The sequence below is a fragment of the Camarhynchus parvulus genome, chromosome 6 (assembly GCF_901933205.1).
Source record: "Camarhynchus parvulus chromosome 6, STF_HiC, whole genome shotgun sequence".
NCBI lineage: Eukaryota > Metazoa > Chordata > Aves > Passeriformes > Thraupidae > Camarhynchus > Camarhynchus parvulus.
The window spans coordinates 23627628-23644076 of NC_044576.1; the positions used below are offsets into that span (position 1 = coordinate 23627628).

The 16449-nt window shown below is 40.3% G+C and overlaps 1 protein-coding gene across 1 annotated transcript in view; it reads right to left on the bottom strand.

Moving 5' to 3' along the window:
- Positions 1-456: 456 nt before the first annotated feature.
- Positions 457-16449, bottom strand: part of STN1 (STN1 subunit of CST complex) — a 38647-nt gene continuing 22654 nt past the window's right edge. Inside the window, exons 5-10 of the mRNA XM_030951189.1 lie at positions 15173-15334; positions 13822-13933; positions 12911-13073; positions 6168-6290; positions 5553-5625; positions 457-1687 (exon numbers count right to left, since the gene is read on the bottom strand). Coding sequence (XP_030807049.1) covers positions 1530-1687; positions 5553-5625; positions 6168-6290; positions 12911-13073; positions 13822-13933; positions 15173-15334 — 791 coding nt within the window. The 3' untranslated portion in view covers positions 457-1529. The remainder of the gene's footprint in view (positions 1688-5552; positions 5626-6167; positions 6291-12910; positions 13074-13821; positions 13934-15172; positions 15335-16449) is intronic.

The window sequence follows — 16449 nt, forward strand, 5'->3', positions numbered from 1 at the left end:
GCAGACATGTGAGGAGTAGGGAAATCTGTGAGGAAACCAACTACTGAGTTCTGCAGCAAGTGGGGAACACACGGCAAATGAATGATTCATCCACAGTTCTCTACTAGGAACAAACTCACCGTCGCTTTAAGGCCAGAGTTTTCCAGGGCCTCTGAATGCAAATGCCAAATATTTTGTCAAGCCTTTCTCTTAGCCTATATCTCACTGCAGCCAGGGCTTGGAGTGAGGCAGATAATATAACAAACCAGAGAGCTGGCACACATGGGGCTACTCACTGGCTTTCCTCATGCATATGGTTTATTTTTCCCTGCTATGTCAATCCTTATATAGGGCTTTACCACTACAGCTGCCTCCTGGGAGTCTGCTGTTTCAACTGTTAGAGGGAAGGTGCAGAGGAAAAAAGGATAAATTCAAGCTTTTGTACTCTTTTCAAGTTAAAGGTCTTACCTCCACACCATAAATTAAACAGATTAATTAAACAGACAAGCCCCTGCAGCAGCAAGCCCTGTCTAAGCATAAATATTGAACAACTTTGCTTTTTAACTGCTGCACATTACACAGTTGTAATTATTCCAGATCAAACATCTTGCATGGTAACCTTCTTTAGGCCAATGTTGTTTCATCTATGCCTTGTATTCTTCTGCAAGAACAGATATGGACAGTATTTTACCACAAAAGTGACAAAGAATAAAAGACACAAAAAGCAACAGGCAGAGGACATTACAGTGGGTCTCAATGGCTTCTGTATTTTCTTTTCCAAAGCATCAAATTTATATTTTACCATTTGTGATTTAAGAAAACAACTGAAACAGCAAAATAGTAGCTGATTTTGAGAATTCTGGTCTGAAGAGAAACTGCAACAACAGGCATCAGTAGCACAGATGGGAATGCAGAGGAATGCAAGCATGCTTGACAACCAGTGGGCAAGGGATGCAGGACCCCATTCCTGAATATTACTTTACAGAAAATGGTGAGGATTGCTTTAGTAGTGGGTAAGCTGTCCAGACTGAGGAACACATATTCACAGATAAAGATGCACCAGCACTGCCAGGAAGGACAGGCAAATCCTTCTGTTTGTGTGTCCTTTCTCTAGGTGTTACCAAGTTCACATAAAAAGAAAGATCTACAGCTATGACCTCATGAAACCTAGCAAGATCAATCATTAAGCCAGAAAAATATCTCCTGAGATGACCACTGCTGTAAACAGTGATCTTTAGCAGTGACTTCTCTTTAGGCCCACTGGATGCAGATGTGAGGATGGTCAATGTCTCATCTTACTCCAAGAGCGCAGTTTCTTTTCCAGTTTCCCTGCTAGATTAGAATGTCCAGAATCAGTTTGATACCACTTTCACTAGGAATAGCAAGGAAGTCAGGAAGAATAATAAAACAAGTATTTGAACAATTTCTCTGAAGCTGGACAAAAACAGAATTTGGAGAATCAAAAGGCTCTTTTTTATCTTCTATCTAGAAAATACCAGATAATTACAGCTTCTCACAGTCTCTCAACCTCTCTTTCTTATCTTTTCTTTTTAAAATACCATAAAATATCCTTCCATAGTGCTGACAACATCACTGTTACCCTCCAGTAGTTCCAAGACACGGTGCATCACCACTTCAGGCAGAGAGGGGCTGTAGCTCTGCCGAACACAACTCAGGACATGAAGGAAATGGCAGCCTTTTTCAGCATCTGCAGGAAAAAGGAAAATGCAGCCAGGCATGGAAGAAATATTTCAGTCTGTCTCTTTTGAACTATCATAATACAGATCAATCAGGAAAAATCCCAGAGCCCTAGATACAGAAACAGACGTGTATTCAGAAGAAAGAGATCCTCTCTGTGCCTACAGTTCTCCAATTATCAAGTGTTCCCAGTGACTTTTCTGGGAAGTGTCAGAGCTGTAACAGTAGTAATGAAGGTGAAAGGTAGATCAGTCTTGACAACTCTTAACATACAAGGCTCAGTACAACTTGATGAGGAGTTCAATAATGTAAGGGTACCTCCACTGTGCACCTGTGCAGGCCATTCAGTTTTTGCAACTTCAGAAGGAACCAAATGAAAGTCATTTTACTGAGACCCAACTTCACAACCTTCAAGCACAGCAGGGAGGTCCGTGGCCAGGGCCTGTAACCGCTGGCCCAACGCTGGCATCTTGTGGAAAAACTGCTCCACTGCAACTGTATTCACCTCGCAGTGCTATCCCACCCGTACCCTGCAGACCACCCAGACAATTAGGGGAGTAGACAGTCATGGAACCATCAGTATCAGATTTTATCTCCTTTTAAGTGGAACCAGCCCTGCGATGTACAAGAGAACAGAAGTTTAAAATAACCCCGTTTGCTAGGGGCAAGCACAGAGTCCTTCATGTCTGCACACATCTATTCTGTGCCAGGTGGGGCATTGTTTGAAGCTGTCCCAGTCATCATTTCCTCCACTAATCATCAGTGCTGCAAGCTCCCAGTCCCCAAGTGCTGAGGTCCACAACATATTTCTCTGCAGCAGCTGACAATGGAAAACAGACATAAATCAGACATATCAGCACAAATTATTTTCTGTCTCCTTAGCTCACGTGATGCAAGGCAAGTCTGACAAGGCTACTGAGAAACTGCCACGGGCCAGGGAGAGCACTATATTTTGTTATGTTTTGAGGTTTTTTTAGTTAATTCTCTTCTCTAGAATCTGCTGAGCCCCAGAGCTGCATTAGAAAAAGCTGCTGAGAAAAGTCACTGGTAGATAGCAATAAATAAACAGTTCAGCCTCATTCTGATTAGGCTGTGAATCAGGCAGATATACTTCCTCAGAAGTATCCAGCATGATAAAAAGACCTTTGTGGCCAATAGCCAAAACTGTGTCCACTACCCTGGGAGTGATAACTGCAGAGAACAGAACAATGCCTCTACCTGGTCATAGTGATTTGTTGCAAACAAAACAGGCAGCTGCACTTTGTATTTGTCATAGGTTTGTCATAAGAAGGTCAAATTGCCCATCCCTGATCCAGAGTAACTTAAATCTCAATGAATTACATTAATGACTCAAGTGTTACCTAACAGTACAATGTGTAATTTCCCCCTAGATGCTGGTAGAAAACAGAACTTTGGGGAAGCTGCAGGTGTGTACAATGATTAAGTAACCCCAAAACATTCTTGTCCCTCTTTCACTGAGATCCTGGATTCTTGCTTTTGTCCAGCAGCTGAGGGAAGCCAGGCTGTGATTAACTGTCCTGCCTGACACCCAACATCAGAGGAGACAGAGTTTTAGAACTACCATTTGCTCACTGCAGATGTCTCACACAGGGTACATTCTGACACATTAAATTTAACTTCAAGTGGTTTTGGTTTTTGTCCTCTCTGCCATTAGCCTGATCGAAGCCTAAAATTTATAAAACAGACAAACAGAGCAAATTTATAAAACAAAGAAAGAAACAAAGTAAAATCCATTTTTCAGTTCAGTTTGGAGTCAAAATGTGCTATCTATCTGGCTATATTAAGTTTCTAGATGGACCCACAGTTGTCTCTCATGAGTGCATTTAAGATCAGGAATCATAAGTGGAGCCAAGGACTAGGATTGTCAGGTAGGCACATTACAGATCAGGGCTTGTGCAGCTCTGAGTGGGCAGGCAAGATTATTTTTTTTTAATTTGTACAATAGTTTCAGACAGCTGGGTTGGGCCTGGGAATGTGTCACAACTACAGCAACAGGGCAAGGCGTTGCCTGGAAAACTGGCAGAGAAGTAACTCATTGGAGAGAAGAGTTTGATTTATCATAAATCATCCCTCTTGTCACGGAAGATTACTGTTACTCTTGGAGCAAAACGGGTAGGAAATTTCTTGCAACAAACAAGAAGAAGCCCTAGAGGTGAACGGCCATGTCCCTGTTTTCTCGCTCCTGGAGCTCCCGCCAGCAGAGGGGGGCCGCCAGCCGCGCTCAGCTCTGCTCTCTTGCATCATCCCCGGACAGCAAATACTGCCGTGCCTGCTGGTTTCAATTGAAGGTCCTTGGCTTTGCTTCTACTGCCAAGGACCAGGACATTGAAATGGTCCTTCTGGAAACCAGCAAAAGGACACTGACCTGGAAACTGTCCTCTTCACAGCGGGAAACTAAGTACACAGAAAGCTTCAAGGAGAACAAGAGGGTTTGTAAAACAGTTGCTAATTTTAAACTGCTTATTATGGAAAATATGGCTTTGAGGACTCAGGACTCTTCAAAGTCTTTTCTGTGACTGATCTACAAATTACTCTCTGCTGTTGACTTTCCTGACCAAAAAAACTTCCCAACTTCCCATGGATCACAGAGTACTTTACCAGTGTGACAATGCACAAGAAGGGAACAAATAGGAGGCAGTCACTCAGTGCCTTTGCCAGCTGTGTAGAGGTTCTGGCCTTGATAGTGGCATAGTTGTATTTAAAAAAGCAGGTTACCAGGAGAACTAACTGATGTATAAAATAAGCAAAGAAATTATTTTACTCTTAGAGAAATGATGTTTGTTAATTGGACAAAAGACAATAAAACAATGTGATACAGCAATTTGTTGCACTGAAATGCCCTCAGGCAAACAAGCCCATATTAACCTGCATGCCCAGCAGTAACCTCTTCTCCCAAGACCTTGTCTACAATTGTACCACTTAAGAGAGCCAGTTAAAACTCAAACTTGATTTTGCCCCACTTAGCCTTTTTTTCACTGCAGGATAACCATCATACTCCAGGTCCTACAAGTGCTATTGTAGTTATGATAGTATAGGGATCTGAGCAATTTAAGATTTTATGCCTTATGTTCCAGTCAGTCATTTATTCTGTACTAAAGCACATTCTGTCCCACAAATAGCTGCACTCCGGCAGCAAGTGATCCCTGCTGACACATTCTATCCCATGAACTGAAAGACACTCTGTAGCAATGTACCTGCGTAATTAGAACACATTCAAGTCAAGTACAAGTTATCACTATGGCAATAAGACACAACAGTTTGAGAGACAGGGATAACTCAGAAGCCACCTGAGGCGCGTTATCTGAAAAGAAATAGACTTTGTTCGACTGAAATCCTTAACTACAAAAAAATACCATTTGAGCTCTACCCAAGCTTAAAATCTCCAGAGACTATCCTACTGACTTAAGCAAGTTGTATTGTTGACTTAAAGGAGGCGGGGATTTCACCTTTCTGCATGGTCACTTTTGTGTCAACTCCCCTGTAGAAACTGAACCAGCAAGATCTGCTACTTCTCCAGAGTGCAAAGCAACACCTGCTAGGTGGTGACCTGACTGCATTACATTTGGTTCCTCCCAAAATCCAAGTATTCTCAAAAGATACAGATCTAAGATAATGGCTGCTTATTTCAGATGGGAAAAGTTTGCTTCCTGCTGCGCACACCTGCTCTTTCTCTCTCCATGCTCACAGGAAGCTGCTCCCGCACTCCTGCTTTTACTTATACTGATTAGCTACACCAGCAACATCTCGAGCTCGAGGGTGAGGACAGGCAGCATATCCAATCCAGCAGCAGGAGGAGATATTGTCATCGGTATATCAGCACCAGTTCATCAGAGCTTGATCACCCTGCTACTTACGCCTGGGTTTTCGACAGTCTTCTTTAATCACATCAAGGGTCACTTTAAACAGCTCCTTATCATGGTCAGTCACCTGAAGAAAAAAGAAGAAACTGGCCTTGCTGTTGAAAAACAATCCACTGACATGGTGTATTCTAAGCTAACACTGTCACAATTACACTCTGCATTTTATGCTGCCTTCAGGACTAATGGATGTCAAATATTCAGGCAATATTTTTACTACTATTAGCAGCCTTCATGAGTTAGGTGAAGAACATGATACAACTAAGTTTGACCCAAAGGAGCGTGACTGACTCAGCAGAACAACGAGCTTGAACCCACTTGGATAAGAAGAACTGTCCCAGGCCCCAAGTTTCAGTGAGCTCAGCTGGATCAGAGCAGTTTGGCAGCCCAGTGAACACAGAACAGAACTTGGAACAACTCAGGGGGTGATACAGAGGTACAACCAACAGTGAAGTAAGCTGCAGAAAATACTTCTGAGTAAACTGAGAGCACCTGGATGTCCTGCTGCTCTTTCTGAAACATTTCTACTATTTCTGCAATATTTTTATTGTTTTTACTGATTATGAAAGTCATACCACTGAACTTGTTTGCAACCACAGCTCAGTTCCTTACATAGTATAAGTCCTTGGAGCTGCTAGGTTTCTGGAAAACCACTCCTTTTTCTTGTAGCATCTTTATTGCTTCCTTAAAAACACCATGAATCCTTTTGGAACTGGAGCTACTTTCTGACTTCACCTGGATGGAAAGAAAGGAATGAAGCAGATGATGAGAAATCTCAGCTCAACCAAAGATACCAGCAATAGCTCCAGATGCTTTCAAGAAGAAGATTACTTCAGATCCTCTTTAACATGAATTTTGTTACACATTTTTCTTCATTTAGTAATTCACAAATCATATCTGTTATGTATGAAATAATCAATATCACTGAGCTTTAAACAAAACCCAAACACCAGAAGCTTGTACCAATCTTGAGGAACCACAATCTCTAAACTGCCTTCTTTGTGATTAGCAGCTATTTGGTGATGTACCAAGAAATCTTTTTTTGGAATATTCTTGTGATGCTTACAGTTCATTTGACTTTTTTGTTAACCAAGCTTTGTTCACTTTCAGAGTTTTCCTGGTAATAAGGGTAGGAAGGTAGGAAAACCAGTATTTTGTAAGGTGATATTCAGGAGGAATCCAAGTGCTGAGGACTGAATTCCCATCTTCTGATTTCAGGGAAAGGAGAAAAGTGACAAAACCAGTATTTGTTTCTTGCCCCCTTTGTTTCCAATTTTTTACAAACATTCTGGTCGTGCTCTCAGGAGCTTCTCCACAGCCTAACGAAGTGAAAGGATAAAGAGCACGCAATAAATTAAGACGAGCATACAAAATAAGGAAACAAAGGATTCAGTTTTAAGGGTAGGTGGGAAATTAATTTTTTGTGAAAGGAGAGCAATGTGTCTGGAAGTCCTAACTGAGGTTATTTAGAACACAGGGTTCTGGGTTTGGGACACATTAACAGAGTAGAAGGAAGGAAGGGGAGGGGAAAAAAACAGGGGAAAAAAGGGTTTGTTTGGAAATAGAACAGAGCTAAGAGAGTGGAATGACAGCTAGGGAAGTAGAAGGAAATAATTAGTTGTGGATAAGGGAAAGTATGTGTAGATAAGAGCAAGACTATGATTTACTCTTCTCCATCTCCATCTGTCCTACTGTGTCCTTCAACCTCCCATTTATATACACAGACTACTTCAGTTCCCCAATTGCTGTAGTCTCATCTGTTGGGAGCACACTGTGCTCCCTGTGGTTTTCTTTGAGAAGGGAGCTAAACTGCTTCCCACAAACCACCATGTGATAACTAGAACCACACCAGAGCAACCAGAGCAAGATTTGCCAAGCCATTCCTTCAACTACCACCATAAATGCTCCCACCCTGTTCTGAACAAAAATATCAGACTTCACATATCCTACTTCATTCACCAGGAGCAGCTTAGAGCCTGGGGAGTGAAGCAGGCAATCATCATGAACTAGAAACAAAGTACACGAATAAGCGAAACGGACACCACAGGAGCAAAGGAAGAATCTCTCCTCACAAAACATTCAATGCATTTGCAGCACTCAAGTGACACTCCAACAGCCTGAAAGCTGATGTACCTAACTGGGAATAGTTCTGGGATCCAAAAGGGATATTGGTGTTAGCATGCATCACAAGTTTCTCCCTCCTGTTCCTCCAGATAACCCTCAGGATTTCAACAGGCCATAATCACATCTCTCTGTCCCACAACAGCTCTCTTTTTCCTCTCAAATCACTAGCAAAAATAATTGCTGAATACTTCAAGATAATTAACACAGAACAATGGCTCTTATTCTCAGTTCAGTTTCCTCTGTTTCAGGCTGAAGGATCCAGTGCCTGAACCTTGTCTGTCCTGCTGTCCACCATAGCTTCAATCTGGATAACAACAGACTCTACTTTTAATTACAAAGTTGGCTATGCATCTGGACATGGTTCCAGTCACAGCATTAATACCACTAAAGTATTTCTCTTCATTGTGCCTCTTCTGATGAACCAAAGAAACAAACACAAAATGCAGCAGAAAGGATTAAGTGAAGAGTGCATATTTGCTCACAGAAAAGCACATTCTTACAGCCATATGTAAAATGAAGAGTTTGCCTCTCACTCAAATGCAGTAATAAATCCTAAGGAATGTAAGAAATTGCTAGCAAAGCAACCAACTCAAGACTCTGATCAATTTTTAATGTGAAAGCAAACATTTGGGAAGAAAAAAAGATAAAAATATTTCCAAAGAAGCACAATAATTATTCAGTTTGGCTTACCACTGAAATCCTGTCAGAAAAGGGAGATAATTAAAAACAGACTCTGTGTGAATTGACACACAGCTCAGCCTGGATGGATACTGAAACAGAATCACTAAGAATGCAAGTCAAGGCACTGACAGAGTGAAAGCAGCAAGGCCTTATTATAAGTAAGCAGCTGCTCCATATCAGCACTCTCTCATATGTGCTGCAGAATCCATGGAAAAGGGCTTCATGGCAGAAGGACTGCTTCTGAAAACCAAAATAGGGCTCCTGCCCACTTTAATAGTACCATATTATATATTAATACAAAAAAATTATGTATTATTGGTGTTTAGTAGTATCATAAAATGACAAGAAAAATTTAGGGTTTTTTCTTAGAGTGCTCTAGAACATGCTTCTTCCTCTCCATTCCTCTGGGTAAAGCAGCAATTAAATTTCTTTGTCAACACAATCTGAAATTGCTTATTCTGCTCTTTTGGTCCACCCAAAGTAACTCCAGCATCTCATCCTGCAAATGCATAAGTCAATAGTACTTCTTCCCTGTACCTCTCCCAGTGTTCACACCTCCTTTTGCAAAGTGCTCCCCTTGGGCATGCCTTAGTTTCAGGGTGCACCATTTCAGGTTCTCTGAAGCACTAACAGCAGAGTCTTCCCCCTCTCTTCCAAATCAGGTCCTTTTCAAATAAATTAAGCTGTACATCCAAACCTAGGAGCATTCAAGAATCATCCCTTTTGTAAAACACAAAAGGGTGTGTTTTTGTGTGTGTGTGTGTGTATGTGTGTAACCTGACACAGAAGCAGCTATTAAATAATAATTTTACTATCATTACCCTCACTCCCAAGAATGGCCAAGGGCTCTGTAGCAAAGCCAACAGAAGAATCTATCTATCCAGAATTAAGTTGGTACTTTAATCAATATATTCCATCTGATAGGCCTCACACAGCTTAGTGGGCTGGTGCTCTACAACCAGTTATTCTCAGATCGTTAAAACAAGACAAATTCTCTGTACAATCAATAAGAGGTCAAAGAAATTAAGTGTCAAAGGAATTAGTGAGTCTGTTCAAAACACTGGAACTATGTAACCTTTGACTCATTATGAATCACACCCTGATGGAGTTAAAGTTTCCTGGTATAACCACACGTGATTCTACTCAGGGAATCACCTTTTGCATTTTCCTGTGTAATGTTTAATCCTGGGCTTAGGCAGGTGACAATTTTAATAACAGTGATCCTGGACATGTCAGTCCTGAAGTCCTATAATAAGCTTTGCAGCTTATTATAGCAAATAATATTTAAAATAATATTTTAAAATGTTTAAATAATATTTAAAAATATTTAAATAATATTTAAAGCAGTGGTGAAACTTCCTCGAGAGGCAGAAAGACAAAGACCCTGCATCAAGAACTTTCAGTGAACTGTGTTACACCTACAGTACAATGAACAGGGTGGACACAGACAGTGTGAACAACACTGCAAAACTTCCTGCTTTAACTACTTGTCGTTGGTAACCTTGAGATAATATTCAAATCAAGAGGAGCACAAACAGCACAGTCTGGAAAGCACAACTATGTGTCCAGGGCAGTGACATTCACAAACTGGAATGGCAACACTAAAATAGCACACACTATAGCTTATGCATGGCAGAAGGGCAGAAATATTGTTAATCAGGACTGGCTGGTTTAAAGCATTTCAGTTGAGAAATTGGATGGAGCCACTTAACATGTAGCTTTCTTTAAAAAAGGGACCCAAGGCTTGTCCATTTGCCAAACATAATTGCCCAAGTCCAGTAAGTACACTCTGGAGGTTCTCTAAGCACAAAATTACTTTTTCTTGTTTTACTTGTTGTCTTCCTTCTGGTATCCACCCCTCCAGACTCAAAAGTCACTTGTTTTAAGGGATAGGGAAAAGGCTACACCTTTGGGATAGATGGGGAACTGGTTATGCAAATTAAAGGTCCAATGGCTTTAAAACTCATAAAAGATTTGTTAATTTTTAACTACTTTTAAAAGCAGTTAAATTCTCTTCCTTGTCATCTGTAGACTATAAAATCAAATTTTCCCTAGTATATGTCTGAGAAGAGGAAATTGTTTCAGTTCTGCCAGATGCATCTGCTAGAGGGAAATTTATTCCAGACAGGCAGAAGACTGCACTGCCAGGGAGGCATCAGGACTGGAATAAGGTGTTTATTGTAGGACATGTATGGGATGTGGACAGAGCTCAGCTACAATGTAATGCTGAAAAGGAACACAGGGATGCTGCCTACCTCAAACTATCCCAGCTAACTCTTCCACCTTCACCCTCTGCTCCACGCCACTGCAGTGATTCCACAGCAGTTCATCACCTCCCTGGAGAAAATATTCCATGGGGAGACACCCTCCCACTATGATGAACACCATGCAAGTACTTTAAAAGTTGGGAAAGAGATGAAGGGGGAAAGGAACAGAAAGGAAACAAATAGTTTAACAGCAACTTGTGCTCTAGAACACTGGAATCAGGATTAAAAAAATACCAACACATCCAAACAACTCATCCTTTTACATCCAGGAAAAGTGCAAGAAGTGAACAAGTGTGTATATTGAGGCATGGCCTAATTATCTGAGTTGGCTCTGCAGCTCCTGCCTTGCCAAATAGGCCCAAAATAACATTGTTCCACATCAGCAGCACCTTTTATCCTCTTGGTTTGAGGGCAGTGCAAAATAAAAGACTATTGAAGAGAAAAGAAAGGAAGAGGGACAGAAATCAGATCTATTACACCTCCTTTTGTGGATAGAACTGGGTACTTGACCCTTTGCCAATTATGAAAGGTGACACCTTCTAGAGATGGAGTAGAGGAACAAGGAAATACATTTCCAGAGCATTACTAGGAACTCCTCCTAAGGCATTCATGTCACTTGACAACTGAAGGTCCTTTCTTATGCAAGAACAGATAACCTTCTTTGCAAGAAATTAATAGTAAAGGACAATAAGTAGAACTGCAATTTCTAAATAAGCATCTGTGCACCCACATTCCTGGGACATATACTCACATCCTTGTATCAGGGTCAGGAGCAACTACTAATTATTATGATAGCTCTTCATGACTGCTAATAACACTGATGCTACAGTATTTTTCTTGGTTTGGGGTTTTTGAGTTGTTTTTCTTTTGGTTGGTTAGTGTTTTGTTTGGGTTGAGTTTTCGTGGGGGATTTTTTCAGTCTTTCTATGTTTGTTCTGCACCAGTTCCTAATTTAAATGGCTTTGTAAATTATTTATCTTAGTCTTTCTATAAATGCTGAAGCATTTAAGTTTCCAATATTGGACACAATGGCCACTACTTCTTTAATGTAAAGTGTTTGGGAACATTTAATACTGTTCCAGCTCGTTTAGAAAGTACCAGGTGCCAGGTTGGATAATCTACTAGCAAACTTTTCTGTCTAAAATGAGAATAGCTCCTGTTAGTGCCAATATCCATGTTTGTTTTAAAGTAAACCAGAAAAAAAGCCTTAAATGAAAACAAACAAACAACCCCAACCCAGCTATCAAGAAGAGCTATCAGCAGCAGTTCAACAAGGCCAACAAGAAAAGAGCTACTTTATTATTTGACCTCATCTGCAAGAGATTGGGTTTTGTGTTATTTTTTGGGTTTTTTTTAAGAATTAAACAAACATTAGAATTCAACATAACATAGCACTTAACATTACAGTGCATTTGAAAATCAGGGTGAAAATGACTGCCAGGCATTTATTTCTCTACAGAAAACCAAAAAGTAAACTAATGAATCACAACACTCCAGCTGAAGTTCTGACTGCCATTGCTCTTATGATAAAAGATGTAACTGTAAGCTTTGCAGAAACTTATCACTTCATACAAGTTGAAAATCTGTTGTGTAATTTATCCAACTAATACAGAATAATATAAAGCCATTTTACAAAATGAGTGTTGTTCTGTTTCCTATTCTGCAGCTGATCAAGAGGTTACTAACTCACTGGAAAATTTCTTAATAGTTTAGTTACACTCAACTGCCTGTAAACTGATTTCAATTTAATCCCACCATCTCATCCTTTCACAGTTAGGGACTTCCAACGTGAGAAACGTGTAGCAGGGAGCACTGTTCATATACTCATCATAACCTTCTCTTGAGAGCTGCATCTCTATTAATATATTGAGCTTCAAATGAGAAACAAGACAAAGATTTTGTACTCCCTTCTCCTGATTAGATCCAGGATCTCAAACCTCTGTCCCAAAAACTCAAGCACCTTAAAGGGATCTCTTTTTCTGACACAGCTACTAATTACAAACCTAGATACAGTAGTGACTGTTGCAGGCTCTAAGATTGCTCAGCCCTAACACAAGATTACCCCTAATAACAGAATGTTCTTACATTATTTTTTCCAGCCCAGTTTTACATGTCTAAAATAACAAGATTTCTTCAAGCTCTGTAAATAACTCATATGTAAAGCTCAAGCACTAGTGGTTTTTGAATCCTCTGAAGACACCAGTCTCTTATCTGTTTATGCTTTAAAAAAGTACATGGTATTATTTCCCCCACTAAAAGCTTGGAACAGGTGCATTCACTCACCTCCTCACAGCTGGGGCTGGGTGGATACACACCCATCAGAGACACCAGAGAATCAACTGTCTCCAACTCCTGCTGGTAAAAGGTCTGAACTTTGTTTTCTAATAGAAAGCCTTGCACTTTCTCATGCAGCATATGGATTGAGAAATTCTGACCCTCCGAGCCACTACAAGGATACACAGAATTTGTAAAAAGGTAAGAAATGTGTTTTGGAACAATTACATAAAGTAAGTCCACAGGACTGGTTACAAAGGTCAAAGAATGTTTTACTGTTCTTAAAGAATTTGAATTTAAATCCTTAATTAAAACGGATCATTTTTAAAAGTATAAACATTCAACTGTTCTTCTTCAATCATTTGCCCTTAGGGTTCTGTGAATTTATGATCTGCAGTCTCTGAAACAACACTACATGCACCAGGCCTCCCAATGAGCACCCAGCTACCCTGAAACTAAATAGGAGTGGGTGTTTGACTCAGCTTATTGAGGTTATGGATTTGTGATTTGACAAGGGCAGGAGAGCATTTCAGTGGAATAGCTCCTCAACCTTACACATAAAACAACATCAGTCAAGGATATGTCTCCATCCTCTGCTGACCTCAGTCCCAAATCTTGCTCTAAAACCCATGTTTTTTCACTAGATGAAAGAGGTCTGTACACAGTATTTTACTTCCTTTCTAATATGCACTTTAGTCAGCATTATATTTCTTTCCTCAGATTATGGACAGGTACATGGTGATACATACATCTGTATGTATCACCAATTATTTGGGAGAAAAACAGACTGCTACTGTATATGAATGCAGTCTGAATCACTATCAGGCCCTGTTCTATTTTTTTCCAGAGTTATTACAACAAGTAAACAATCATAATATCCCATACTTTGCCCCAGGAGCAGTTCTGCATACTGCATTTACCTCTGCATTTCCTCAGGGCCCTTGAAAGGTTTATCATAAACTTCTCTATAGAGACAGGGGAGCTCCAGCATTCTCGAAATCTGGACATCACACACAGGATCATCCACTTTATCTGGAAAGGCAAAGAGAACTTGTAGACCTGGCCAGGACTCCCACACAATTTTTTAAGCAAGCAAACCTGAGGCAGCACAACAGAGCTTCACAGCCAGTATTAAATTGGCAAAATTTGTTCACTGTGGTTTTTATAAAAACAAACCACAAAGGCCAATCCTTCTTTTACAGTTTACAAGGAGGTAAAATGGCCTGTTGTGGTGCATTACAGATTATGCTTTTGTCTGACAACTTATTTAACCAGAATTTATGATCTCTATTTTACCTTTCAGCAGCCTTTATCCATTAAAAGAAGTTAACACATAGTAAGGAGCTTTATTTGGGCCAAAGTGAAAGCAATTTAGAGGCTATTTGAATTGCATGGGTCTCTTTGGTATTATTACCAATCCATGAATAGGTTGTATATACTCATAAATCTTCTGTCTGGAAAGGGAGGCTGAACTCCCTTGCAAACTTAAACTAGAGCTGAAAAATCTAGATTTTTTATCTGGCTTACACAGGGTTTTTAAAAGACAGGATTTTCTTCACTAAAGAAATAATTTCAGTATTATCTCTGTAAGATCTCACTGGGGAAAACCAGCTCTTACACAACAGCAGAGACACGGAACTGAGAAGAAGTTATGTAACTGGAAGCTCCCAGAGCCGTGGGCTGCAGAGCCCTGCTGCTCCAGGAGCTGTCAGACACAGAGGCAGCACCTGCATGCAGATTTGTGCCTGAGGAACACTTCTCCCTCATCCTGCAGAGCCAGGGACTTGAGGAGAAGCCAGGCTTCAGTGGGACCCTGCCCCTATGCTGCTGCCTGCCCAGTGAATGGACTGGCTGTAGTGAACAGCAGCCACTTCTCCAAAGCCCTTAGCACCCTGGGTGAAGTGGGACACAGAAGGTCAGCAGCTCCCTTCCCACAGGCTTTGGCTGCTCTACTTCAACATAGAGAAATCTGAAGACCAAATCACTCTTGCAGACACCCAACCACAGTGTCTCTGTGGTATTCTTGTATGCATGCTAATCAGCTTTTACAGTTTTTCCAGGAATGCCTCATTTACAGGCAGTCTAATCTCACACATTACATAGTGTGTCTTCTAACTTTATGCTGCTACAATTGAAATAAAGATATGAATCCTTAGAAAAATAAGATGCCAGAAAAAAATGTGGAAAATATTCAATTAATTACATACAGCTCAGATATTTTCACAGATTCAGACATCTTAGTTACATATATCACAGATTCATAACACTCACAAAAACATGAAGCCTGAATTTCTCTTTGTTGCCTATAGGTTCGGATGTGACCTCTGACCCTGACAACATCTCCAATCTCCAGCTTGGTTTTCTGGCTTACTGTTTCTTGGAGTTTCTTCAGCTGTTCAAACACACTCAGACTGCTGGGTGTGCTTGGATGACCTGCAAGAAGTGAGGGAAAAAGAGTCAGGCACTGAAGTCAATGCATTAATTGACCTTTTGCATTAATCCACCCAAGCACCACAGGAGTCATATCACTAAAAAAGGGTAAGGTCCCAGGCACCATGTGTCCTGGGTAGGAAAACTTCTAGGTGACAAAATTAGTTTACTGTATTATACTTATTTGAATTGTTCATCTGGGGAAAATACAAAAGGGAGAAGATATTGGTTTACCATTGAAAATGTCATAGATGGGTTGCAAAATTGAAACATAAATTTGAAATTGTTTTGGCATTTTTTGATTTTATCATGCTAAGACGGATGAAAGGGGAAAAGAAAAGTTAGCTGAACTTTTTATGCAAAAGAAGAATGAGTCATCTGAGGTAGGGCCAAAGCATTCATGTGATGCAATTTGATGTCTACACTGGGGTGAATGCAACTGAGGTGAATGCAACTTGACAGAACCTCACATTTACATAACACAGCTTTGTAGGACAGTAAATCCTTCATAACTTAAAACCTGATTATTGCTCCAAGTATCCCTGATCACAATTACAAAGGGTTGGAAGAAAGTTTCTTGTGCCCCCCTAAGAGCTTTCTTTAGCAGGTACAAATAAATGAATTTACATTCTTAGCATAGCGTCCATCCAAGCACTACTGATGTATGTGTAAAATAAGAATACAAGGCTGAAAAGCATTCTTGGTCCTCATTCTATTTCAAGCATTATTTCATGCTATTCCTTTAAATGCATCTAAGTTCCTCAAAACTGATTTGATTGCATGTCTCCTTTTTTTTTTTTTTTTCTGAGAGCTGTGCCAGGTCATCACCTCTCCAAAGTGAGAGCTGTCTTCTACATTCCAGTTGGGACCATTTGTACCACCTGTCATAGGATTGTTAAATATAAGTATGAATTATCTGTCTGCATAAATGGGCTTGTTCCACAGACATCAGAGTTTTTAACTTTTACATCAGGCTTTTCTTTCTCCATTCTATTAATATGCATTCCTAACACTGCAGATGACACCAGTAAGATTTATTTCAGTAGGATTTGATCAGCTCCATATTAAGGTTGTCAATCCACTACATGGGCTTCCAAGAAGAGCCAAAGTAGAAAGAA